The following is a 24,793-nucleotide window of genomic DNA, read 5'->3' as shown; positions in this document are numbered from 1 at the left end:
GGTATGGAAGGTTAGGAAGGATATGGACCCAGACCGGATGAATACAATGATGCTTCGATAAAATCGTGCCCGTGATCGTGAGTGGTGGTGACACGATGTGTGAAGCAGCCGGCGTTGACAAAGTAAAAAATGTGCATCAAATGCTCCAGAGTTCCATTAATCCATTACCTAAAAGTCCTCGATGTCAAGCCCATCAACCCTGCCCAGGAAATCCCCGCCTCCACCCCTCAACAGCTCATCCACATCCACGCCGCCCGCCGTCAGATACTTCTCGCTCACGCCCGCATTCACCCTCTTGGCCAAAAGCTCCCTCAGCTGCGCCCTCATCGCCCCCATCTCCGCCTTGGTCAGCCCCTGGTTCTCCTTCAGCTTCTTCTTCCGCTGGCTGCCGCGCCCGCCCCAGCTGCCCGCCTTCTCGAGCTCCTCCGAGTCGTACTCGACGCCCAGCTCCTCCGCCGCCGCGCGCGCCCAATCGTCCTCCTTGCTGCCCTTCTCCTTGGCCAGCGTCGCGTCCGCCAGCTTCTTGGCCAGGTCCACGCGCGGCTTGAGCTTGGAAGCGACGCGCCGGTCGATGTCGATCGTGCGCATGAGGTACTTCTTCTTGCTCGCCTGCTCGGCGTGCACCTTGGCGGCTAGACGCCGCGTCGGCACGACCTCCTCCGGCCCGCAGAGGATGATGCTCAGACCTGTGCGCTCCGCGCGCGCTGTACGTCCGGAGCGGTGGACGTACATGTCTGCTGCGCGGGGGACGTGGTAGTGCACGACCTGGTCGATGCCGGGGATGTCGAGACCGCGGGCGGCGACGTCGGTGGCGATGAGGACGGATGTGATGCCCTCCTTCGCGGCTGTGAAGCGCTCGACGGAGCGGAGACGCGCCTTTTGCGGCATTTGCGAGTGGAGAGCTAGCGCGTTGAGGTTGAGGTTCTGGAGGAAGGGCGTGAGGCGGCGGACAGCGGAGATGGAGTTTGTGAAGACGAGGGTGCGGCGGTTCGGGTTGAGAAGGAGGACGGTGTAGAGGTAGAGGTCCTTCTCCATGGCGCCGCACTCGATGAGGCCCTCCTTGAGGCCGGCGGCCATTTGCGCGACGGGGTTGACGTCGATGAGCTTGGGCTTTTCTTCGCGGAAGTTGAGGCGCTTGAGGAGGTACTCCATCGATTCCTCCTCCGACATGAGACCCCATTTGCCCTTGCCTGCGAGCTTCTGTTGCAGGCCCTTGTGGAAGGTGGCGGAGAAGACGAGGGTCTGGCGCGGGGTGAGGTTTTGTTTGTCTTCGTCTTCGTCGACGGCCTCGCGGTCGAGGGCGTCGAGGATCTCGCCTGCCTCCTTGAAGTGGCCTTCGCTGAGCAGCCTGTCGGCTTCGTCGACTACGAGGTAGCGGATCTTCTTGAAGCCAGACAAGAGCTCAGTGCTGGAGCTGATGACCTCCCAGAGACGGCCGGGTGTACCGATGACGATGTCGGCCTTGGCGAGCTGGCGCTGCTGCTTGAAGACGGAGAGTCCACCAGTGACGGAGCAGACGAAGGGGGCGTTGGTGAGGCCTGCGCAGAGGTTCTTGATGTGGTTTGTGATTTGGTGCGCGAGTTCTCTTGTCGGGGAGAGAATCAGGGCGGTAGGGGCGTGCTCGGTGTCCTTCTCGCCGTCCTTGGCGTCAAACTTCTCGATCCAGTCCTCGACGATGGGGATCGAGAACGCGAGCGTCTTACCGGAACCAGTGGACGCCTTTCCAATGACGTCGTGGCCGGCGAGGATCTCGGGTATGGAGGATTTTTGGATTTTTGATGGCTTTGTGAATTTCAGCTTCGCGATGGCGGACACGATGGCTGGGGAGAGGCCGAGGTCGATCCATTGGCTCATGTCGAGGTCTTCTTCGGCTTCCTCTGCGGCCTCGAGGGCGGTGAAGACGTTGCTCTCAAGCTTGGCGTCCTCATGCTTCGGCTGTGTCTTCTTCTGCTTCTGCTTCTTCTCCTTCTTCTTTGCACCTTCGGGGGCATCGGCTTTCGGTTCGGCGGCGGGCTCGTCTGTTGAGTCGGCAGGTTTCTTGCTATCCTTGGCTTTTTGCTCCTTCTTGGCCTTCTCTTTCTTGGCTTTCTTTGTCTCATTTTGTACTTCCTCCTTGTCGGCGGTCGGCGCAGGGACAGGCTCAGAGTCGCTGAAGCCTTCGAACTCGTCTTGGTCCATCTCGTCGGCGGTGGGAAGAGCAGTCACCTTTGGGGTGGTCAGCCATGGTTGGGATTACTTCCAGGGGCGCGAATGCTCACAAACTCGACCTGTTCGCCCTTCTTGACAATATCAACGCCCTCAATCACCTCCAAGCCGTAGAAACCCTCCGCATCGTCGAACATCTCCGGCACGTCGACCTTCTTCCATGGTAGCTTGCTGACGGCGACACTGCGCTTCTTGGGGGCGGTCTTGACGATGCCGGACTTTTGGCGCTTCTGGGGTGCCTGGCTGGCATTGGAAGGCTGCTGCTTTCTCTTCTGCTTCTTGAGTTGGTCCATGGCGGCAGCGGTTGTGGTGGTTGTTGTCCTCGTCGATGGATGTTCGGGCTGGAAATGCCCCGCGGAAATTCTGCAGCAAATTTCCAGCAGCATTCGCGCCCAGCGACTGCCGCCAAAGCTCAGTGCTTCCGCCAGAAAATTTTAGCGGACCCGGAACATACTTCGCCCGAGAAGGTCCCCTGTGTTGAGCTGGGCGACGCACCGACCACAGCTTAATTCAGCCCTACGGCCACCGTCACCGCTGCAGCAAATTTTTTGCCGCGGGAACAGGACCCCTCCAAAAATCTACCCCTCCATCTCGCTGTGTCCGTCGATTGAAGCATCCCCCACCAGATCGACTATCAGCCACATCGACACCAACACCTCGTCACCATGGGCAAATCTTCAAAGGACAAGCGTGATGCCTATTACCGTCTCGCCAAGGAGCAAGGCTGGCGTGCACGCAGTGCATTCAAGCTGCTGCAGCTCGATGAAGGTGACTCACTCTACCCCGCCATGCATGAAGTTCGCGTGCTGATGCCCTCGTAGAGTTTGACCTGTTCGCCAATGTGACGAGAGTCGTTGACCTGTGTGCCGCCCCCGGTAGTTGGTCCCAGGTCCTGTCTCGTGTCCTTATCAAGGGCGAGAAGTTTGGTCGTTCGGCATGGCAGGATCGCGAGGCCAAGTTCCGCCAGGAGATGCTCGGCGTCTTCCCCTCTACTCCTGACTCCGAGGTACCTGAGAAGGCTGGGGCAGATGCTCAAGAGCCTCAGCCCAGGAAAGACGTCAAGATTGTGTCCATCGATCTCCAGCCCATCAGCCCTCTGCCTGGCATCATCACCCTACGTGCAGACATCACTCACCCTGCCACCGTTCCCCTGCTCCTGAAGGCTCTCGACTCCGATTACGATGCTACCACCAAGAGCAAGCAGGCTTCCAGCCCCGTCGATCTCGTCATCAGCGACGGTGCCCCCGACGTCACTGGCCTTCACGACCTCGACATCTACGTGCAGTCCCAGCTCCTCTTCGCCGCGCTCAACCTCGCCCTCTGCGTGCTGAAGCCCGGCGGCAAGTTCGTCGCCAAGATCTTCCGCGGCCGCAATGTCGACCTCCTCTACGCGCAGCTCAAGGTCTTCTTCGAGACAGTCATTGTGGCGAAGCCCAGGTCCTCTCGCGCGAGCAGTGTCGAGGCTTTCATCGTCTGCATCAACTTCCAGCCCCCCGCCGGCTTCCAAGCTAGCCTGGAGAACCCGCTCGGCGTGGGCCATGAGTTGCCCAAGATGGTTGAGGAGAGAACGGCCCAACTTCCTGTTGTCGCTAACGCGCTCATGCAGAACCCTCTCACTGGCACCTGGGACACTGCCCTCACAGCTTCCGCGACCAAAGGCGAAAGCGAAATTGTCGAGGTCGAGGCCTACGACGAGACGGACGAGACCACTGACCACGAGAAGCACATCAGATGGATTGCACCCTTCATCGCATGCGGCGACCTTTCAGCATTCGACTCAGATGCTTCCTACCAACTGCCTGAAGACCACGTTTCTCTCGACCCTGTCCAGCCTCCTACCGCACCCCCTTACAAGCGTGCCATCGAACTGAGAAAGGCCGCCGGCGGAGCCTACGGCAAGACCTCCGTCAAGGTATAAGCCATAAAACCGCGACAAGACCACCCCGCCAGCCTCAATAGTTGTCCTCATCCGACGGCCCATCCGGCATCGCGGGCCCGCGCTTCTCCAGCAGATACAACTTCCCGTCATGCGACGCTCCCCATTCCGTCGTCCCAAGAGTCTTCTCATACAACTTGCTCGCCTGCGGCGACGACGTTAGGAGGAGGAACCGCCGCAGGTCGGGCCACTCGTTCAGGACCTCGTTCAAGCACTCCATCAACCACGGCGCGAGGCCCTTGCCCTGGTGCGCCTGCAGCACGTACACGTCGGACAGATAGGCCAAGCTCACGTAATCCGTGACGACCCTCGCGAGGCCGACCAACTCTGGTCCCTTCTTCCCTGCGCGGTGTGAGCATTCATTCACAGGACAACGACGGAGCTTACGAACCTGCAATCTCGGAGGTGGACTGGGGAAGCTTGTACACGCCCAGACACAGCGAATTATCAATCATCCGCCGCAACACTCCCTCATCCACGCGCTTCGCCCACCACAGCAACTCCGAGTCGAAGGCGTCATTGATGGCATCCAGCTGGAGGAGCGAGCGATCGATGGAGATGAGGTAGTCGTCCTTGTACCACTGCTTCGTGGGCATCTGGTTCGGCATCGTGTCTGGTACTGTGAGATTTCTCCTTTGCTGCCCAGGGTGGTGTTCAGTGGCGCAAGGGAGGACGGAGATGTAGTTGAAAAATGCCTGAAACCTTGTCGGCGCCGCGCCCGGTCCGTAGACGTACGCAAAACTCTAGACGAGGCTTAAATAAACGCCAGAAAGACAACGGGAGGATCGAGCGTTGTGTAAGAAAACGTCATTTCTCGCCGCCCGGGTTGGGGTCTGTGAGGTTCCCATCCTGCCGGGGTGAACTCTATGTTTGTGTCTCCTCTTTTGCCGGGCATGCTAGCTATACCGCTCTTGGTAAGGTTGGCCCGGATGGGGAGATTCGGTCCCGTGCCGATCGTCGCCACGCGGGGGAATGTGCGGTTGAGCTCCGGGCGCTGAACGTGGTCTTGTCTTGGAGGATTCTCACGATACTTATTCGAGCATGAATATTCGACCATATGTATTGGAAGGAGACCGCATCTTTCCTGTACATCTTTCTAGCTCATGGGCTGGAGTCAATAAGGCTAGGTACCCAGCAGGCAGCCAACTTGAAAGATGGTTGCTGCCTTAGGCCCCACCACAGAAGGTGAAGCTGCGGCACCCTCATGGGCAACGTCTGTTTCTGAATCTGTCACCAACAAGCATCCGGCCAGATGGTCGAGGGGTGGTTGTCCGATGACTAGTGTGTTGCGTGAAGTTTCCGCCGTTACTCATCGTACGCATCGTTCGATCCTCGGTAGCGCCACTGTTGGACCTTTTTTTTCTCTCTCTCCTTTTTTTTTTTTTTTTTTTTTTGGGGGGGGGGGGGGGGGGGGGGGTCTTAAAAGTCGGGTAGTTTAAATTTTCCTACGTTCACTCAGTCGTTTCAACAAACGATAATAGTAGAGAGAATAATGATTGAGACGACGGATGAAGAAAGTAGATCCCGCAAAATCTAAGGAAGAAGAGTACTGAAACTACAGACTGACTTGATCGCGCAACATGAACCTTTCCTCCTCGTTCTCCGCGTTGTCGTGTTGAGTAGAGTGAGCTGCCCGGCTGCCTGTCCTCTGTCGAGTTTGACTGACACGCACGACAATACGCTTTATTTTCAAAACAAGGAAGGAGCGGGAACAATGCTACCTCCTTCAAATTTCCCTTCCGCCTTCTTGCCTGAATCTCTTCTAGGTTGAGCTTCTCACCCTAAAACAAGTACAAAGACTCTGGCATCAACCAGAAGCAACTTGCCTTTGCTGACTAGCCTTGCTTTCAGCTTGCTTCAATCGAAAGAAATGTGAGTTTGTTCCCACCCAATCTTCACCCAATACTTGCTGACATTACCTGGACCAGAGCCTCGACTTGTCCCACCATGGAGCAAGTCCACAGGATTCTTGCCGAGCTCTCCGGGGAGTCTCGGGACATTGCTCTGCGCCGCGCCCTCGAAGAGACGGCTCGGGACCACGTCATTGGTCTCCTCATGCACGAGGACTACGACCGCGTTACCCAGTGGTACGCCCACGATGTTACCATGGTGTTGGGTCTGGATACCACTCTCGACGGGGAGATCCTCAAGGGCCACGATGAGGTTATTCAGCACTTCACCAACCTCCAGGAGCAGACGGACATCGTCGTTGTCCCCGTCCTTGTTATCGCCGATCGCGGCCGAATAACGACGTATTACAGGTGGCTGGGCAAGGACGACAAGGAAGACGGCGAAATGTTCGTCGAGGAGCCGGTCGAAGCGCCATTTGTGGGCTGGCCGACGGTTGTTTTCGGCGACGTTCTCAAGGTACGCGAGGTGGTCGTCTTTGATCTCAATGAGCAACACATGAAGGTCAAGCGCGTGGAATGGCGCCAGTTGGGAATGGAGCACCTTGGAGAAGCCAGCGTCGACGCTCTTGCCTTACAGAGTGAGAAGCTCAAGGTTCGTATTCAAGGGGATGTATGATGGATTGCCAACTGAGGCCGGACTGGAAGGAACCTGTTGAATTGCATGGGATTGGGGTACACGCTTGCTGCCTCAAGAAGATCAGAAATGGCATACGGAGAGTGGCTCGCTTATATGGAAATACCCTGCAGACGTCTGCCCATAATACTTAATCACCTGTCACCCGGGTGGACTTCGAAGTCGGAGGAATTATCACAACCCTTGAGGACATCCTTGACGGCTTGACCCTGGAGCAAGTCCACCCTGAAAACCTGTTCTCTCCCGTGCATCATCTCCGTTAACAACCTAGGTCTCCTCAAATTCAGCTGAGAACCTCGAAACAGAGGAATTTGTCCTTCCCTCAGTTTCATGGCACTGTAACACACTCGACCACAGCTTCATTGAGCCACCCCGATCAACCGCAGACGTAAATAATATCATAGCTTTCTCGAGCCCTCAAGCGCACCATGAGCTCAAGAAACCAACACACACGGTTCCAAGTCTTCGCGGACGAACTAACCGGCGACTCACGCGACCGCCCCCTGCGATACGAGATCGAAAACAAAATCAGCGTCTTCTTCGACGATATCAACGAGAAACGCTGGACGAGCGTCAAGAGCTACTTCAGCGACGACGCCCGAGTCATCTTTGGCTTCAGAAGTCCGAACCAAATCATCGACAAAGATGTTGATCTGGTGATCGAGCGCATCAGAGAGAAGGCCGACGGTATGCGACGCGTCACGGTGCCTACGTTGGTGCTCGTGGACCGAGGGCGGGTAACTTGCTTCCTGACCAACTTGTGGATCGACATCGACGAAAGAGATGACGACGCGACGCTGGATGTCGTTGAGGCAGACACGCTGTTTGGAGAAATGCACGAGGTGGCTATCATCGACCTGGACGACGAGTACAAATTCAAGCGCGTGGAGTTTCGGACTACGACTCGGCAGGAGACAAGACAAAGGGGGACCGTGGAGGATTTCAAATATTTGGTGCGGAAAACGAGAAGGAGCGAGTATTATATGTGGTCGAGTCCGACGAATAATGATTATACGCCTTTCAAAAATCTTTATTTCCTTGGATGAAAAAACTTGAACAAACCCACACCTCGCTTGTGATTGTTTTACCTCACCTCCGCAGGAGCATCTCACCTCACGCCTGGTATTTTCACCCGCCGCTCCTGCCTTCAACGTAGGCTTCCGCTGATAAACACCAGACAAATCACGTTCTATATCAAGGTCCATCTCTTCCCTGTCGTCGCATTCGCGTTCGCCACTCCGGCCTTGTCTTCACCATCTCCCCAACTTTCACTTTTTGCAACAAAAGCCCACAGAATAGTCCGAAGCACCGCAGCGCATCATGCCCGACGATTACGACCGAAATCAATTCGAAGATTACGCCGCGGAGCTCGCTGGCCAGTCTCGAGACCGTGTCATGCGTCCGGCTATCGAGCAAATGGTACGCCAGTTCTTCCGCGCAATCGAGAATGACGAACGGGATTCGGACATCATCATGGACTTCTTCAGCGACAGTCCAACCATGATCATTAGTCTCAAAGGACCTGGATGGATCTGGATAGGCCAGAAGGAGGTGAAGCAGCAGTTTGAAATTGCAATCGAGGGCGGATTGCGAGTTCTTCCCAAGATGATCGTCGTTGACAGAGGCCACGTTACTTGTCATGTGGTCATTTTCTTATTTGGCACCGGTGACTTCGATTCGTTCACTGAATACCAAAGAATTGCTATCTTTGATCTCGACAAGAACAATCGCATTCAACGTCTCGAGTACCGCGATGTCGCTGGCACCGAAAAACAGCGCAAGGGAGGTAGACAGGTCCTCGATGCTTTCATCACAGAGATCGAGGAGGGCGCCATGGCCGTTGACTACCTGTCTTGACTGGGAGGGATAAGGAACCAGAGCAGGGTATGTGCCGCTGTTGACGCATATTGCTTTCTTGCTAGGAGAGCATTTCTAATGTGCTGCCAGATTTGAGCAGAAGACTGTTGCCGTCTCTTTCGCCTTACGTTTTCGACACTTTTCGTCCTCACCGCTTTTCTCTCTCGTCGCCTTTCGATATTATCGCCTTTCATTCTCGCCGCCTTCCGTGCTCGTCACCGTCGCTATTGACTGCATCTTCGCCACCACCGTCACTGTCCCTAAAGATTGCCAACTGCGTGGACAACAAGGCTGGGCAGATACACACAACATCGGAGGGCATTATCAGTGAGGACACCAGGCAGTCATTGAGCTAGATAGCCATCATAAATTCAGAAACACATTTTCCTCGAGCAAGTCGTGTAAATGGCCTCGATCATCTGTCTTTTAGACCTCAATTCTAGTACAAGATGTTGAACATGTGCGGTCTGACCCACGAAAATTTGAAAAAAACTGCTTTGCCGCCTGAGACAGGCGTGCCTTCCAGGTGCGCAGTTGGATCAACTCCACGTGAGATACTTCGACCTCTCTGGCCACATCTACCTGCTATGATTGGTAGAATAAATCTCACCCGCCAGAGTTCTCAAGCACCCAAAGCGGTGGATTCGCGTGCCACCCCTCTCCCCGCGCTTCCCCCCCCCCCCCCCCCCCCCCCCCCAAAGTTCTGTCGCAAACCACCACCTATTCTCCGTTCCCAAAACAACAAGACTGACTCGGTAATGGTGAAAGGAATCGAAAAGACGGAATTACACTCTCAAGACTCGAAAGACCCATGACGCGCCGTAAAGACACGGATACGGATTCAACCACTTCCTCAGGTAAGACATCCTCCCCTCTGAAAATTCCACGACTAAAATCCTAACTCGTTATAGAAACCATGGACACACCCGGAACTCCCTCGAGCGGAAGCATGGGAACCGCGGCGAGCTACATCCCCGTCTTTGCACCCCGCTCGTGGGATGCAAACAATAGCAGTCTCGAGCCTCCCGAGCCCGCGTCCCGCGAGGACTTCGATCGCCTCGAAAAGGAAGTCTCCAGACGCTCCTACGATATCGCCATGCAAAACATCCACGAGACCGCTATGCGAGAGTTTATTAGCGCCACCAGCCGCGGCCAGTGGTATGCTGTGAAGGCCTGGCTCGCGGATGATGTCGAGTTCGTCAAGGTCCCGCTTCGTTTGGGCGGCATCTGTCACGGCGCCAAAGAAGTCGTTACCCATTTCACCGAGATGGAAGCCAGCGGACCCGTCTATTTTGAGGTCGACTACATGATTGTAGACCAGGGCTACATCACGTCCATCGTTGAGATGCGCCAGGACATCCCTGCCGAAAATCTCCGTACCGAGCAAATTATTGCCTGGATTATCAGCCTCGACGATGACAACAAGATAATCCGTATGGAACACAGAGATATCGGAGCGAAGAAGTACCGCCCCTTGAACCCGCCTCATAGGTGTTCTGGGGGCGACTACTCAGAATTCCAGATTTAAGTCTGGTCTTCTGGTGGAGGACGAGCAAGCTGTAAGGAACGACCTCCTTGTCCATGATAGTCCATTATGGATGACTCAGTTGCTACGTTGTTCACAACGGAGGCCCTTCAACATTGATAATACCTAATCTGAAAAGAGACACTTTCAGCAATTCCGAAAAGATTTTCACTGTTAAGATAACGTATGGAAAAGAAAGTGTTTTGTGAGCTTGAAGTCACCCTGCAAAGAGTGTGCTAGGGAGTGTGCTAGGCAATTAGAAGCAGCAGCAGTAATCCTGAATCTTTTCATAGGAAGGTGATTTTGCAATTTCCTTTTGTTTTTAAAACACAGTGAGTGTTCTTGATGGGTGATGTCTGTGTACATGAACGATTGTCTTGCTCTAGTCCCAAGCTTCCTGTCTGATCAAAGTGCTATTTCTCACCCCGTCATGATATCAAATTCTCCCGCCCATGTCCTTGCAATGTGCACCTATCTTCCACTTTGACCTATTTCCACTTTGATCGCTCCTGAACGCATGGTCCTGCCACATTCGCTGCGCGGTCAGAAGGATTGGTAGATGCGCCTGCTCTTCGAATCCTCCAACATCTTGTCAAGCTCGTCCATGTGGAATTTCGTCTCTCGAATGATGCGTTGCTCGACGCGCCGAAACCTGCAGCTGCTGTCGAGATCGAGAATGAAGACGTACGTCGTCTTTGTGAATCCGAAGCCGTCTTTGGAGCGCAGGAAAGCTTCAGCGTGGCAGGTGATGCGGCCGCGATCGATGAGGATGATGATGGGCACGGCCGTTCGATGCAGACGATCCAATTTCTGAAAGGCCACCGCAATACCCTTGTGACCGGTGAGGCTGCCCTCGGGGCGCGCGAATCCCTCCGTATGGCGCAGCATGTCGACGTTCTCTACGTACCACTCCTTGAAGCCATTCGGATGGTACTCGGCCCAGTCGGAGAGGTACTTGAGCGTGTGCCTGTAAGCCTCCTGTCGGAACTTGGAATCCTGGGTTGCAATGGAGATATTCGCGCCACCCCTGAGAGTGACCAAGTCTCTGACTGACTTCCGAATGTCGATGGCCGATATCTGGTGCTCTTGCTGTGACATCTTTGGCGATGAGTTTGTTCGGGAAGCTTTTCGTGCCAGACGAATGGATAGTGTGCTTTGCGAGATGTGGTCTGTATGGTAAAGTTGTTGCAAGTTGAGATGTTTGGTGAGAGATCTCGGAGGATTGAAGGGGACAACTTCAGACTTTATAGACGCCAGGCGAAGGCGATCCGACGGCGAGAATCTCACCCTGGAAGACAGTGAATGTGGGTAGATGGGATGAAGATTGACGTGCGGAGAGGAAGCCTATCGTAGGTCCAATGGGCAAACCATCACAGGCCAACGGGCGGATCTCCTCCCCGAGGCGCATCGCTTCCTGCTGTTCATTCACCCTGCCAGATTCTTATTCACCTCGAGATCACCTTCGCCTATGAGCCCCACAATTGCTTCTGCCTCCCCCATCCGCTCGGCTGCCAGAGTCGCTCCTTCCTCCACGCTTCCAGTTCCAAGGAAACTCACTGCAGCATTTTTGCCAACGACAACCACCGCACCGCAGCCAAGCCAGTGATCGACGCCCATATGGCTGCTCCGGACGAAGAAGAGAGCTTTCGCCGCTTTCTGGAAGAAATGTCAGGCGGCTCCCGAGATTACGGCATTCGGAAGACACTGGATCAAAGAGTCCGCGCCTACTTCCAGAGCCTTGACGCCGGACGCATCGACGAGACAGGACGTTGGTACGCCAACAACGTCATCCGAATCAAGACTACTCAGGTGCCCGGAGGCATATTCAAGGGCAAGCAAGAGGTCGTCGCCAGTCATGAGAGAGCTGTGGCAAACCGAAAGAGAGAAGGATGGTCTGCTGTCACAGTCCCCACCTGGGTCATCGTTGACCGAGGAAGAATCACCTGCCGCATTGAGGGATTCTTCTACAAAAAAGCCTGCAAAGAGGTCAGAAAGCATATCGATATCTTGGTATTTGATTTGGACTCGACCGGACACGTGAAGAGGGTTGAGTCCCGACGGATCAAATACTCTACCGAAGACAGGCCCGTTGAAGAGCTTATTGGCGAGTCCAAAGCGAAGCAGGAAGACATGCAGACCTCCCTCGAGGCCTGAGTCTTCGTCTCAACATTAGGTATGCTCCAATCATCTCCTCAGATAGCACCGTGGTCAACCCCATCTCGCAACTCGTGCTGACTTCATGTGGCTAGCCTCGACCAAGGAAAGGAAACGACAGAAAAAGGCATCGAAGATACTGACGAGGACAACTGATAAGAATGGGGGAGACAAGCACCGGAAACGACTTGGTGTTCTTTTGGTGGTTTCTGCAGGGAGGCAACAAATATCTGGCGGTTGAAAAACAAGGGAGATCCGTTTGTGTGAGAGAGACATCATCGTGTTACGAAGTTCTGCAAACATCGAAGAAAGAACCGGAAGCTTTGAAATACATTCTCTGCGCCCATTGTTTGTGTTCCGTACTCTATTTGTGGTGCTTCAGCTTGAACCCTCCCCTGCCAAATACGGTGTAAACGATGGCGGCGAAGATGACAAGACTGAAGATATATAAAGCACCGGTGACCAACGGGATTTCTCACTGGAATACAGATTCAGCATCGACAATCACAATCAGTCGGCCTTCGACATTTCTACTCTCCCCCAAAGATGAAGGCGTAGCCATCGACCTGTCGCCATGGATCTCTCGATTTTCTCGAAGAAATATTTCTCGAAATATTATTTCGACCAACCTCAAGATTTGGCACGCATCCTCGACGAGCTTTCAACCGAGTCTCGCGACATCAGTATGCGTCCCTTTCTCGAGAGGATGGCGAAACATCTGCTGCACCTTCTAGAGTTGGATCCTACCTCATTCGACGACCGTCGCTCATTCTGGTTGGACCCCAACGCGAATATGACATTTGAAAGCGACCCTGGCCGTCCGATCGAGGACGGTTGGAATATGTTTGTTGGAAAAAAGGAAATCCAGGAGTTCTTCATTAAGCTTGATGAATCGATCAGACGTCGGTTCGAAACCACACACCTCGATTTCATCCTGGTCGTCGCAGACCGAGGTCGCATCACTTCTCTATACAAGCGCCACAGGAAGAATAAACACGGATCGGACGAGGAGATTGACCTTATCCTTGTGATTATGGATCTCAACGCGTCCAACAACATTGAGCGCCTGCAGTATCGTTATCTGGAGGAGAGCGACTGTGCCGTTAAGGAGAGGTGGGAAAGGTCATCGGAATCGATGAAGAAGCGTGGTCTGATTGTTCCGAAGCGGGAAGAATGAATGGAACAAAGAACCTGGCAATTTGGGCAGGCAAGACTTGGAGATTAGTGGACAGCTCTTTTCAGCGCATGGAATTCCGTCTTCTTTGCAAAGAGGATGACGTAGGGCAGATGCCGGATCGGAACTGGGATGATGCTATCGATACAGTCAAAACCAAGCCCGTCGTTATCGACTACAACATCTGAAACGCGAAGTCAGTGAGGGCTAGTGAGGGCCAGAGAGGGCAAGGGCGATGAGGAAGGACGATGAGGAAGGACGATGAGGAAGGACGATGAGGAAGGACGATGAGGGAGGGCAATAAAGGCAGCCAAATTGAGATTGGCAGGTAGAAATCTCATGGAAGAGAGAAGATATCACCAAAAGGATTCAACGGAGTACTAAAAAAGCCGCCCGACTGTGCCATTCAAGCTTATCACTTCCCGAATGCAAACTTGAAGACATTCCCTGGGTCAACCTTCTCCTTCAACCCCTTGACAGTTTCCCAGTGATCCCCATAAACCACCTCCATCGCGAACTGCCCCTTCGGCAGCAGCGAGTAGTACCCTCCCTCAATCACCCCATCCAACTTGACCAGCGCATCCCTGTACCCATCCGCCCAATGCTTGGCCTCTTGGCTCTTCTCCTTTGTGACCGTAAGCCCCACAATCTCCAGCAAGTTGTGCTCCTCGCGCCACCTAAACACCCCAGGCGGATGGTCGTCCCGAGACGCCTTGCCGCGCAACTGGTGCATACTCAGCAACGCGCCGTCTCCAGGAAGCTTCGTCGCAAATTCGGCATACAAGTCCGCCATGGCCTCCGAGAGGGCAAGCGTCTTGGTGCTCACGCCGTAGGAGCTGCCGAGGATAGTCGTCGGAGACGTCAAGGCCGTGACCTGCGCAATCATAGCGGAGGGGCTCGTCGGCGCGACCATCTTCATCGCCACGGGAGCAAGCTTGCAGATCTCTTCGAGCCAGGCGTCTGACTCATCCGACGTAGGACCGTTCCAGGTGAAAGCGCAGGCGAATGTCTTTCCAATTCCTGGCACCTCGACAACGGCGGGCTGAATGCAAAGTAGGTCTGGCAGGGTCTTTCCCTTGAGAAGCTTGGTCCAGTTCGTCCAGAACGTCTTGATGGTGCCTCCGAAGTCGGTTGAGTCGAACATGATGAGGCCGCCTTGGATCTGCAGGTGTGTTAGTACCACCTCAACCGCCATTTTGGAAAGCTCTTACCTCGGTCTTTGGGTAGACCTTGATCTCAATCTCAACAATAACCCCCAAAGCAGGCCCGGCACCCCGGATTCCAACTAACAGCTCCTCGTCGGCATCGACCAGCTCTCCGCTCGCGAGCACAACTTTCGCTCCGAGAATCTGATCAACTCCCATGCCCAAGCTTGCGGTGAAAAACGAGTACCCTCCCAGCGTCGCCCATCCGACGTAGCCAACGCTTCCCACGGTGCCGGTCGGCGTCATCAAATCTTCCTTCTCCAGCGCAGCCTGCAGATCACCATTCAATACGCCACCTCCAAGTCGAGCGGACGTCTTGTCAGGAGAGACGTTGACAGACTTAACGTCGCGCATGTCGATCTGCAGGATGCCGTCGACGGTTGAACGAGCGGACATGTCGTGCCCTCCCGAGCGGATGACGAAGGGCGTCGAGGTTTTGCTGCAGTGGGACACCAGAGCTGCGACATCTTCAGCGGATTGAGGACGGGCGATGAGCCGCGGAATGGCGGGGGTAGAAACAAAGGTCTGGCGGAGGGAGTGGAAAGTCTCATCGGAAGGGGAGTAGGTCTTGATCGAGGGGTGCTTCTCGAGGAAGTCTTCCAAGGTGGTGAGGGAGCCCATGATGTTCGAGAATTGTCGCGCTATTTGTCGGTTGTTTGTTAGCAAAGATCCCAGACATATGGAAACTTGAAAAGAATGCAGACGTCGTTGAAATAAATCTGACAGCCAGCTCTATGGCTTGAAAGCCTGCCGTCAGCTCCAAAGCCATCTCTTTGTCGTCCAAAAACGCCCATCAGCGTGTCTTACCATGGCAGATCCTTCCTAAAGACATTTCGCGCTGCTGATTGGCGCCCAAAAGATCTTTCGATTCTGCGGGGAGCTAGACACAGGGGGACTGAGACAATTGTTTCCCCCATCGGAAGATGAGCGGTATCTTGCAGCCTGGACTTGTAAGCACTAGCAGAAAAGGGAGTGAGATTGGATGCGGGGCCGGCAACGTCCGGGATGGCGCCGGTTTCCGGACTTGTGTTTCCCTTCTTCGGCAAGGATGGACATCCGGGGGCAACGACACATGTGAGACGCGCGGGACAGTAAGTATGAATCATCGGTAATTCTCTGAGGATGGCTATCGTGCTACGAGGAGCTCTGTAGGTCAAATAGTACAGCGAAACAAACAAATCCCAAGTTTGCAAACCTCCCTTGCGTCCATCGCTCATTGATCTTCGCTCAAGCAATTCCATCGTCCAGTTCCAGAAGGTTGGAGGTCAGCCGGCGGTCTTGATCAGCGGATCATGCGTTCGATCCAGCGGGTGACAGGAATCTCCATGGAAAGCTCATGCTCCTGGGGCATCGCGGCGCAATAGTCGCGGAGCCCGAAGGTGAGCTCGCCAATGCGGCACATGTCGCGGCCGGAAGGGGATTGAACCCAGATCTCCATGTACCACTGTTCGTTCTTGAAGGTACGCTCCTCAGTGCAGGTGCAGCCCGTCAGGGAGTGCGGCATCTTGTCTTGGCGATCGAAGTCCTCGACGAAGTTCTCCCATCGGCCGTGGAGCTCTTCCCGGACACCGCTGAAGTCTTCAGGAAGACTCATCATGGTGCTGCCGAGAACATCAGCTATGAAAGGTTGGTCCTGAGGCGCGTCGGTTGTAAAGGTCTGGCGCGGCATGGGCGGGCAGCTGTGTAGGCCGTGCATCTCGCAGACCATATCGCCGAGCAGCCAGAACTTGTCTCTTGGGAGGAACATGGTGGCACTCAACGAGTGGACAGGCACGTTGCTGACGGTGTTGTAGTAGAAGTCACCGGCGTTGTCAAGATGCTCGAAGTACGACTTGTGCTCCGGGCCCCGGAAGTACTTGAGGTTGCCAATCTCGATGGGGGCGTCGACGGTGCACTGGTTGTAGTCGGCAGCAAGACGGGTGGTGTAGGCATCGGCAACCGTGTTCGGTTCGCACTGCTGAGGGTCAGCCTCTTGGGGAACACCGGGGTGAACGCCGCCCTTGATCATCTGGCTGGTGTTGCAGCCTCGGTATTCGAAGAAGCTATCGTCAAATTCGTCAAAGCGGGCGTTGATGGTAGGAGTGCCGAGCGTGCCGTCGTGGCCAAGGATCCAGCTGATGTCGGCATGGGGCTGGACCATCTCGGGGTGTTCGTCCATGAAGGACTTGGTGCTCTGGAATAGGGACCTGGGCTCCGAGGTGTCTTTGAACATGACCTCGTTGACTCCGTAGGCGATGTCGCGATCTCTCATCAAGCGGAAGACGTCGACGTTGATGTCGCACATGAACTGAGTCTGGAGAGCAGTCCTGTCAGCCCAACCAAGACCGTGGAGGGGAAGGGGACTTGACTTACTCCAGGTTCAACCATCCAGAACCAGTCATAGGCATCAAGACGCTTCTCGCGAGCGAAGAGACCAGCCGACCAGCGTCGCTTGTGGTGGGTGGTCCAGACGTCAGCTTTATTGGCGCCCACTGCCTAAGCGTGCGCCAAGCCAGCTTCGAAGCGACCAGAGTCGACCCAGGCAGGGATGGACCAGTGCTGCTTGGGGATGACATTGTAGGTGACAGTGCCGCCGGTCGCGTTGGATGTGGCCTCTTTGAACTTCTCGCTGAGCTCCTCGTGGCTGAAAAAGACCCAGTCGTAGCGGTACTTGCTGTTGAAACGGTGCTCTAGTTGTCCAACAGAGGCGACCATCTGCTCAAGTTGGTTCTCTGAGACAAGAGCGACAAAGGCGGCGCGTGGAGAAGCATCCCAAAGTTGAAGCCCTGCTGACAGAGCGAAAGGGAGGTTGAAGAGGGTTATGGCAGCAAGGAGGAGGAAGGAGGTAGGGAGGGAAACAAATGATTTGGTTCGGAGCGCCATCTCGCCTGATTAACGAGAGATCAGTTGAGAAGGCGCGCGTGGTGACTTATGTGGTAGAAAGAAATCAGACGGATGCTTGTCGTTGATCTGAGACAGTTCTTTGGCGGATTTGGTTCAGGTGAAGGGTCGTTGTTGGGGTGAAGTTTTGATCTGAGGTGGTGTGGAGGAGAAAAGATGGTTAACTTGGGAAATCACAAGGAAGAACAACAAGCCGTCTTCAAACGACGCTAGCGTCTCGCTTAACACTTGAACAGCGCAAAAGAGGAAGCAACGGCCTGTTCTCAGGCAGCTCACACGTGACTTGGTGATCCAGACCGTTCACCGAGATCCTTAGGCGCCTTAGGCGACCAACCGCCTGGAACTTGGGTGAAAGTCTGGGAAAGAACGTGACCATAGTGACAATTGCGTCATCTCTGACAGTTAAGCGAAGGTCAAGGACACTTCAGAAAAGCATCACTCAGACCTTTATTCGATGACGTCATGGGTTCAAGCAGCTTCAGCCTTCAGGCCCCAGGATCTCAGCCAAAGTAAACAGCCTTTTCCAAGACATGACCAGATCTTTTAAACAATGCGGGAAGCAATGAATCAAACCTCGGGCTATAAGAAGATGGCTTTATTCTATTTTGGTGCCTTTCTGCCTCTAAGAGTTTCTTGATGGTACCCATCTGCTGGAATGCAGGCTTCTTTGATATTTTTACATGTTCTGAGATATTTCGAATTTCCTCATAAAACATGTCATGTGTCCATGTGGTAAATTTGATATCATTCTTGCACTTCATTGTTGCCAATTGAATGAAAGAATTTGAACAATGACCTCCAAAGTTGAAAGCCGACTCTTCTTGAGAACAAAATATTCAAATGCCCACCCAATGGTTCAGCCCATGTCATTTCTGCCATTACTACAACTCCATTTCCCAATTCTCTCCGATACTCTGGATATGCTCCCCCCATGTCCGATGCTCCTCTGTTCCCAGTATCTTGAAGCCCGTCTTGGCATACATCCTCCTTGCTCCCACCATGTTGCTGTCCGTCCTCAACCCCACCCGCTCATACCCGACCTCTCTCGCAAAGTCTATGCAGAGCTTCATCAATTGCGTTCCAAGACCTAGACCTCGAGCGCTCTTCTCGACGAGAAAGCATCTCAACTTCGCTCGACCCGGCGTGTCGCGATCTTTCATCAGAATGATGCAGCCCAGGAACTGGCCATCCCTTTCCGCAATCCAGCAACGCTCTGCTGTAGGGTCGAAAGTTGTGATGAACTCGGACGTGATTCTGCCGACCAAGGCCTCGAAAGATGACCCGTAATCGAACTCGTTGGCGTAGATTGCTCCATGACGGTAGGTGATGAAGCCCATGTCACCTGGACGGTGGTTTCGTATGGTGACCCCATTCTGGGCAGTGCCGTTGACTTGGTTTTCGGACTTCATCACTGCTGACTGGTGATTAAGGCTCATTCTTGTGATGTTTGGGTTTGGTTTGTCAATTGAACTGATTCCCCGTGCAGGGTTGGCATGTCTTATGAGCAATTGAATGTCGTTGTCTCAACCATTGCGACCTTGAAAGGCTATCAGTGCGGGGCATGTCGTCCGCGTCTTTCAAGGGCGCAGACCGCCACTAAATCGGCAGCTAGGCATGCTGCATGTCAATCTAGGTTCCAGGGGACTTGTGCAGAAATTGATCCAGATGGCGCTAGAAACACAAAGATGACTGGCCCAATTACACCGCCTTCGTCACTAAAATCTGACATCCTATCACATAGACACGTAGACCGCGTGCTCGTACTGCGCGACTGCAGGTGGACTGGACTCGGCACAGGGTCGATCACTCGGATTTCCTCAATACTTTAAGGGCTTGAATTATTGATTCATTTCATTCATACTCCTTCGCCAGAGTTCTTCTCGTCTTTTCGTGACTCAATCATGACGACGCAGAACACCGCTGCTGTGGACCCAAACACGAACAGGGCCGTGATGGTGTTAAAACAGCCAACGCCAATCCTGTTAATGGCCGGAAGACACACAGCTGTGCCAACGGCCGCGATTGCATAGCGGAAGAAGTAATTTCCAGCTTATTCAAGTCAGTTACTTTCATCTCGGGCTGTGGGTGGAGGGAACTCACCTATCACCTCTGCACTCCGTCCCTTGAACACATCAAGACAATACGTGTTGATGCTGGGGAAGCAAATGGTCTGAGCGAAACCTTGTACGAACATGCAAATCACCGGCAACGGGATGCCACCCTTCTCCTTCTCGATTGCCCACCCATATATCAGGATCGCGCACGGGATGACGATGCCCATGGCCACGAAGGAGCTGCGCAGACGGTCTTCGGGAAGGCGGTGGCCTCGACGCTTGATCCAGAGCTTTACTGTATGGTCTGTATAGCGACCACCGAAGTATGTACCAGTGAAGAAACCGATTCCTGGGGCTAGGAAGAAGAGACCGGACTGCAGAGGGGTCGTCAGGTGGAAGCGCGGGTTGATGACGTATCGGATGGGTGTTAAGAGTGACTGCATATTCCACACCAGAGACGAGGCGGCGATTCCCTACGAGGTCGTGATTAGAGATTGGAATCCAGACAATGAACAATCATGGCATGGGAAACTTACTGCCACCAGAAGTTTCGGAATACGGAACAATGCAAGGACTCGGAAAGGGTTGGTCCAGTCCCAAACCTTCCCAACCTTTGTCTTAAAGTCGAGCCCTTCCAACTCCTTCGATCTCATCTTGTGGCTTGTCTCTGGTAGCGCAAGTACGGCAAGGACGGTTGTGAGTCCCCCCAAGCCCGACTGAAACCAGAATAAGACTCGCCAGCTATGATACGTGACAATAACACCGCCAATGAAGGGACCGAAGGATTGGCCGATCAGGGTGCCGTTCAGGAACCATGCCAAGGCAGTGCCTCTCTCCGTGGGCTTGTAAATGTCACTGATGCAACTTGAGCCTAGTACGAGGTAAGCTGTTCCCGTGAAGGCTGACAACAGCCGGAAAACGAAGAAGGCGGCAAGGTTAGGAGCCAATGCCGTTCCCACGGAGAACCCAAAGAACCCAGCTGCAGATAGAATACATGGCTAGTCAAGTTAGTCAATGCTCCTCGACATTTCTTTGCCCAGCTACCTACCCATTTTCGTCCATACACCTGGCTCAAAGGTCCCCAAAATAGGGTGCTGATACCCATGAACACCGTGTAGATGGCATTGCTAACATTGATGATGCTTCCACTAGTGTTGAACTCGCCCGCAATTTCGGGAATCGCTGCCAAGAGCAGCAGAGTGGACACCGTTGACGAGATCCCACCACAAGCCACCACAGCCGTGACAAGTCTCTTCCGGTTCGGCGAAAACTTGGCATAGATCGCTTCCGTGTCTTGGCGGCTCAATTGAGCATCGTCCTCAGTCGGTGCGGGCAAAATCGTCGCGCTCTTCTCCGCGTTCGATGTCGTCAGTCGCAAGTCGTGGCGGTCAGGCTCCACATCCACCGACTCCGACTTTGAGTCGTCTTCATGTTGGTTTTGCGACATGTTCCGGGCTTGTCTTCGCGGGACAAGCAATGGCGGTTCTTTACGTCATCCACGTAGGATTTGTGGAAAGATGGTACGATTTAGCTGCCTCGCGACAAGCTGGCGAGTTGTCAAGATGCACGTTCAAGTCTTTCAAACACCAGCGCCGGCACTCGTCACCGGGCACAAAGATCGGGCAGAAAGATCTTCGGCAGCGTTATCCGGCAGTAGTTTGCCTAGGTTAAGCAGGTCAAACATCGGATATGCCCCATTCTCCCCATGCTTACCATTCCGACGTCGGTGACTGGATTCAACATCGCCATTAAAGCCCCTGCAGTCTCGCCCAGAACTCGCTGGAACAAGAAGCTCATTGCCCCCGGCTGGGCGTTCTTCCCCGCGTGTGGGGGTTCATCCCGGTCTGGGCAGTTCGTCGGACATCTTCCGAGAGACTGGCCAGGTATTTAGCGAGTCGCGTTCTTAGTGTTGTGGCAGGCCTGGTGGGTTCAGTCTCGCTCCGGCTCCGAGATCGGCCGGGGACAAGGGAAGCCGCTCGGTCGCCGAATTTCACCAGAGATGGGTCTTTCGGAATGGAAACTCTGGCCGGACTCGGCCCCGGGACGCCGGACGGTCAAGATGGACCAGAATTCATTGCGATGGCTGGCAGAATGTGTTTGGGTGTCGCTGGCCGAAGGCTATTTGCGGCGTTCAAGCCGAGCAGGGACTGCCCATGGTGATCTTCGATGAAAGACAACTTCAAAATCTGTAATCTAGGTCGGAGCTTTGTTGAAGCCGCTGCTTACAATACTGCTTATACCTGAACATCTTCTTGACCGGTAATACATACTTCTTTCGACGAAGGAGGTTAAAATGACGACTGGCTCATGGTAGATCCGGGTGTGAGCCTATGACTCGGGGCAATTATGCCCCGCACACCGGATATGACGCCGGCTCATGTGGGGTGAAGACCGAGCAAGATGACTCTTCTGTGAGACCATGTCGCATCGGACGAACTATTATCCTATCTAATACTAACAGATGACATTGTGCAGCACCTGCCAAATGCATCTCTCCAAGCACTTACACAACTCGGTCAGCAATGGACAAGCGCGGTCCAGCCAATGACAACAACGCACGCGATGTCGGCGACTTCACCGCCGCGCTGGAGTTTGACTTGCTCAAAGCGCAGTTGACCAATTCCTCTCAAGTCAATTACCCGGAAGACTCTTTTCTACAAGACTTACAAAATCTGGATGCAGTTGAGTTGCTGCGCAATGCAGGACTTTCATCTCACCAGCAAGATGAAGCTCTCTTCGATCCCGCCGTGACCGGAGGGTCCGGCCTCGCCAACACCCAAACGGCGATGCCAAGCACAAGCACAACTTTCGACGACGCAGAAATGTTCATGTTTTCGGAGGCAATTGGTGACGGGCAGTCTACGAGGCACTTGCTCGACACCGGAACAACAACACTTAGTGTAGACGGGAACCCAGCTTCAGAGATGACCACGCCGCCCAAAATCGGGACTCGGTTCTCTTCAAAGTCTCTCCGAATTCTCAAAGCATGGCTCTCGAATAATAACCACCACCCCTACCCTTCAACCGCCGATATGGAGATGCTAGAGCGGCAGACTGGTCTCAGCAGACAACAGATCACCAATTGGCTCGCCAACACTCGGAGACGCAACCGATTCAAGGTTCCTCCCAAACGGCCCCCATCCCCCGCCATCACTTCAGCCACCTCAAAGCCCATCAACATTGGTGGAAGCAGTGTTCCTCAAGGATTCGACGAGATGAACCCTCTTCAGCGATGGCAAGTGTCGCCGCCTGAGCACGAGCCTGCATTGGCATCTGCCATTGCGCATGCTGTGTACGACTTACCACCTGGATCCGATACCCCGGCAGATCGATCTTTGACCGACAGCGCTCCTACGAGGTCTCTCTATAATGCGTCTTCTGCAAGCAGCGCAGGGACGTCGCATTCGAGCAGGAGCTCAGTCAACTCAGCATACTCTCACAACTCTCGAGCATCATTGCGTTCAGATCCACTGGCAAAAGCTGCAATCAAGCGAAGGAGGCGACGAGGTGCTGCAGCGCGACCAGAACGGAAAGGTCCAAGCAACCTCTGGCAGACTATGAACATGTATCAATGCACGTTCTGTACCGAGACGTTCAAGACAAAGCACAATTGGCAACGTCACGAGAAGTCTCTGCACTTGTCTCTGGAGCGGTGGGAATGTTCGCCAACAGGGCCAACTGTCGCCGATGCCAGTGGTCAGCTCGTTTGCGTCTTCTGTGGTGATGCCAACCCGGACAAAGATCACCTAGAGAAGCACAACTACTCAGTCTGCAAAGAGCGACTACCAGAAGATCGAACCTTCTACCGGAAGGATCATCTACAGCAGCACCTCAAACTGGTGCACGATGCCAAGTTCCTGCGATGGCCCATGGGGGATTGGAAGCACGAGAATGAGATGATAAGATCTCGCTGCGGTTTCTGTGCTTTGGTGATGGGATCATGGATTGACAGAATCGATCACATCGCCGAGCACTTCAAGGATGGAAAGACGATGGAGGAGTGGCATGGAGACTGGGGCTTTGATGACCATATTCTCAAGATGGTTGAGAACTCAATGGCGCCTTGTCAGTCTCCCCCATGCATATGGAATGTGCCATAGCTGACCTTCATTCTCCAGATATGATTCATATGGAGCGGTATTCACCATGGCCCTTCACTACCAAACAAGGCGTTCCAGAGACGCCACCCAGCGCTTTTGAGTTGATCAAGACGGAAATCAACCACTTCGCGACAGACTACCAAAACACGAATGGCCGAATGCCTACAAATGCCGAGCTTCTATACGAAAGTTGCTGCATTATTTTCGGCTCGGAGCCTACCTCTCTCGCCAAGAAGCCAGTGACTCCAGCAAGCTCTTGGCTGCGAGACTTGCTCATGTCGTCGGATATCATCGTCAAGCAAGCCCGAGTTCGACCGCTGAAGACAGCCAGGAGGTCTCGCATCACATATCTCTGCATCAACGGAAAAGCCGACATCTTTGACCAATGTGCCTTAGAGGAACAACTCCAAAGCTACGTGGACATATCGAAGCTCATCGAGCCCGAAGTCTCGGACTCGGATCTTCAGCGCGAGGCGTGCAGCATTGTCCAGCAAGTTGATTCTGCATCAAGTTGCTGGACAATGCCATCGTCGCCAAAGCCGTCCGAGACATTTTCCACATTCTTATACGGCCTGATCAACGAGTCAACGCACTGGCTGGCACCTTTCCGTCAACGGATGCAGCTTCCGCCTTCAGAGTCTGCTGATTCCCCTACCTTGGACATCGGAAACCAGCATTTCCTGAGCGCTGCCCTTACAGAACCTACTGGCCAGTCCAGCGCCATGGACACAGGAAGCTCAAGCCCTGAAGCTGACGTCGTCGGTAGCAGCGCAACTGGCAATACTGCTTCGGGTGCCGATGCCGACATGCCGGGACTCAACACACGTACCACATTCTTTGTGAACGAAGAGAACTGCTATCGGCGCCTTGCTCTGAGTCTAGTCCGGTTCGTCAAGATCACGACGTCACCACGAAACCCGAACAGACATATTCCCTCAGACGCCGAACTTCAACATCAAGCGCGGTGGATCTCATTTGAAGAGTGAGTCAAATCATAATCTTCAAGGTGAATGGAAATATGCTAACGGTCCCAGTGATGACCCGTGGAATCAGACTCCTGCCGATAACCCAGATTGGCTCCGCGAGTTCAAGCGCGAAATGGGTATCCTGCAAGAAGATGGCAATCCGCCAGCCGTATGACTTGATTGGTTCAGATTTT

General features: G+C 54.0%; 12 protein-coding genes across 12 annotated transcripts; 6 read left to right on the top strand and 6 right to left on the bottom strand.

Moving 5' to 3' along the window:
* Positions 1-168: 168 nt before the first annotated feature.
* MAK5 (ATP-dependent RNA helicase MAK5) lies at positions 169-2,498 on the bottom strand (the record flags this gene model as incomplete). The annotated part of the gene is made up of 2 exons (XM_037319122.1): positions 169-2,205; positions 2,259-2,498. 2 exons carry the CDS (start codon positions 2,496-2,498, stop codon positions 169-171), a joined length of 2,277 nt encoding a protein of 758 aa, XP_037182595.1.
* Positions 2,499-2,870: 372 nt separating this feature from the next.
* Positions 2,871-4,123, top strand: TRM7 (tRNA (cytidine(32)/guanosine(34)-2'-O)-methyltransferase; the record flags this gene model as incomplete). The annotated part of the gene is made up of 2 exons (XM_037319121.1): positions 2,871-2,973; positions 3,027-4,123. 2 exons carry the CDS (start codon positions 2,871-2,873, stop codon positions 4,121-4,123), a joined length of 1,200 nt encoding a protein of 399 aa, XP_037182594.1.
* Positions 4,124-4,157: 34 nt separating this feature from the next.
* CGCA056_v003864 (uncharacterized protein) lies at positions 4,158-4,749 on the bottom strand (the record flags this gene model as incomplete). Its single annotated transcript, XM_037319120.1, has 2 exons — positions 4,158-4,483; positions 4,533-4,749. The coding sequence occupies 2 exons, from the start codon at positions 4,747-4,749 to the stop codon at positions 4,158-4,160; spliced, it is 543 nt and encodes a 180-aa protein (XP_037182593.1).
* A 1,339-nt stretch (positions 4,750-6,088) lies between these two features.
* On the top strand, positions 6,089-6,667 carry CGCA056_v003863 (uncharacterized protein; the record flags this gene model as incomplete). Its single annotated transcript, XM_037319119.1, has 1 exon — positions 6,089-6,667. One exon carries the CDS (start codon positions 6,089-6,091, stop codon positions 6,665-6,667), a length of 579 nt encoding a protein of 192 aa, XP_037182600.1.
* Positions 6,668-7,113: 446 nt separating this feature from the next.
* On the top strand, positions 7,114-7,731 carry CGCA056_v003862 (uncharacterized protein; the record flags this gene model as incomplete). The annotated part of the gene is made up of 1 exon (XM_037319118.1): positions 7,114-7,731. The coding sequence occupies one exon, from the start codon at positions 7,114-7,116 to the stop codon at positions 7,729-7,731; it is 618 nt and encodes a 205-aa protein (XP_037182599.1).
* A 349-nt stretch (positions 7,732-8,080) lies between these two features.
* Positions 8,081-8,542, top strand: CGCA056_v003861 (uncharacterized protein; the record flags this gene model as incomplete). The annotated part of the gene is made up of 1 exon (XM_037319117.1): positions 8,081-8,542. One exon carries the CDS (start codon positions 8,081-8,083, stop codon positions 8,540-8,542), a length of 462 nt encoding a protein of 153 aa, XP_037182598.1.
* Positions 8,543-9,458: 916 nt separating this feature from the next.
* On the top strand, positions 9,459-10,070 carry CGCA056_v003860 (uncharacterized protein; the record flags this gene model as incomplete). The annotated part of the gene is made up of 1 exon (XM_037319116.1): positions 9,459-10,070. The coding sequence occupies one exon, from the start codon at positions 9,459-9,461 to the stop codon at positions 10,068-10,070; it is 612 nt and encodes a 203-aa protein (XP_037182597.1).
* A 540-nt stretch (positions 10,071-10,610) lies between these two features.
* Positions 10,611-11,165, bottom strand: CGCA056_v003859 (uncharacterized protein; the record flags this gene model as incomplete). Its single annotated transcript, XM_037319115.1, has 1 exon — positions 10,611-11,165. One exon carries the CDS (start codon positions 11,163-11,165, stop codon positions 10,611-10,613), a length of 555 nt encoding a protein of 184 aa, XP_037183601.1.
* A 2,645-nt stretch (positions 11,166-13,810) lies between these two features.
* aurO-1 (FAD-linked oxidoreductase aurO) lies at positions 13,811-15,221 on the bottom strand (the record flags this gene model as incomplete). The annotated part of the gene is made up of 2 exons (XM_037319114.1): positions 13,811-14,557; positions 14,607-15,221. The coding sequence occupies 2 exons, from the start codon at positions 15,219-15,221 to the stop codon at positions 13,811-13,813; spliced, it is 1,362 nt and encodes a 453-aa protein (XP_037183602.1).
* A 661-nt stretch (positions 15,222-15,882) lies between these two features.
* Positions 15,883-17,462, bottom strand: MNT1-0 (Glycolipid 2-alpha-mannosyltransferase 1; the record flags this gene model as incomplete). The annotated part of the gene is made up of 3 exons (XM_037319113.1): positions 15,883-16,893; positions 16,953-17,071; positions 17,108-17,462. The coding sequence occupies 3 exons, from the start codon at positions 17,460-17,462 to the stop codon at positions 15,883-15,885; spliced, it is 1,485 nt and encodes a 494-aa protein (XP_037183609.1).
* A 1,873-nt stretch (positions 17,463-19,335) lies between these two features.
* DTR1-0 (Dityrosine transporter 1) lies at positions 19,336-20,981 on the bottom strand (the record flags this gene model as incomplete). Its single annotated transcript, XM_037319112.1, has 4 exons — positions 19,336-19,529; positions 19,581-20,007; positions 20,071-20,532; positions 20,583-20,981. 4 exons carry the CDS (start codon positions 20,979-20,981, stop codon positions 19,336-19,338), a joined length of 1,482 nt encoding a protein of 493 aa, XP_037183610.1.
* A 1,075-nt stretch (positions 20,982-22,056) lies between these two features.
* Positions 22,057-24,774, top strand: hbx4-1 (Homeobox protein 4; the record flags this gene model as incomplete). The annotated part of the gene is made up of 3 exons (XM_037319111.1): positions 22,057-23,599; positions 23,653-24,616; positions 24,669-24,774. The coding sequence occupies 3 exons, from the start codon at positions 22,057-22,059 to the stop codon at positions 24,772-24,774; spliced, it is 2,613 nt and encodes an 870-aa protein (XP_037183608.1).
* Between the last annotated feature and the right edge of the window lie 19 nt (positions 24,775-24,793).

This window comes from Colletotrichum aenigma, assembly GCF_013390185.1.
Source record: "Colletotrichum aenigma strain Cg56 chromosome Unknown KSG_Cg56_contig02, whole genome shotgun sequence".
Classification (NCBI taxonomy): Eukaryota; Fungi; Ascomycota; class Sordariomycetes; order Glomerellales; family Glomerellaceae; genus Colletotrichum; species Colletotrichum aenigma.
This window is presented reverse-complemented; position numbering and strand designations above follow the sequence as displayed.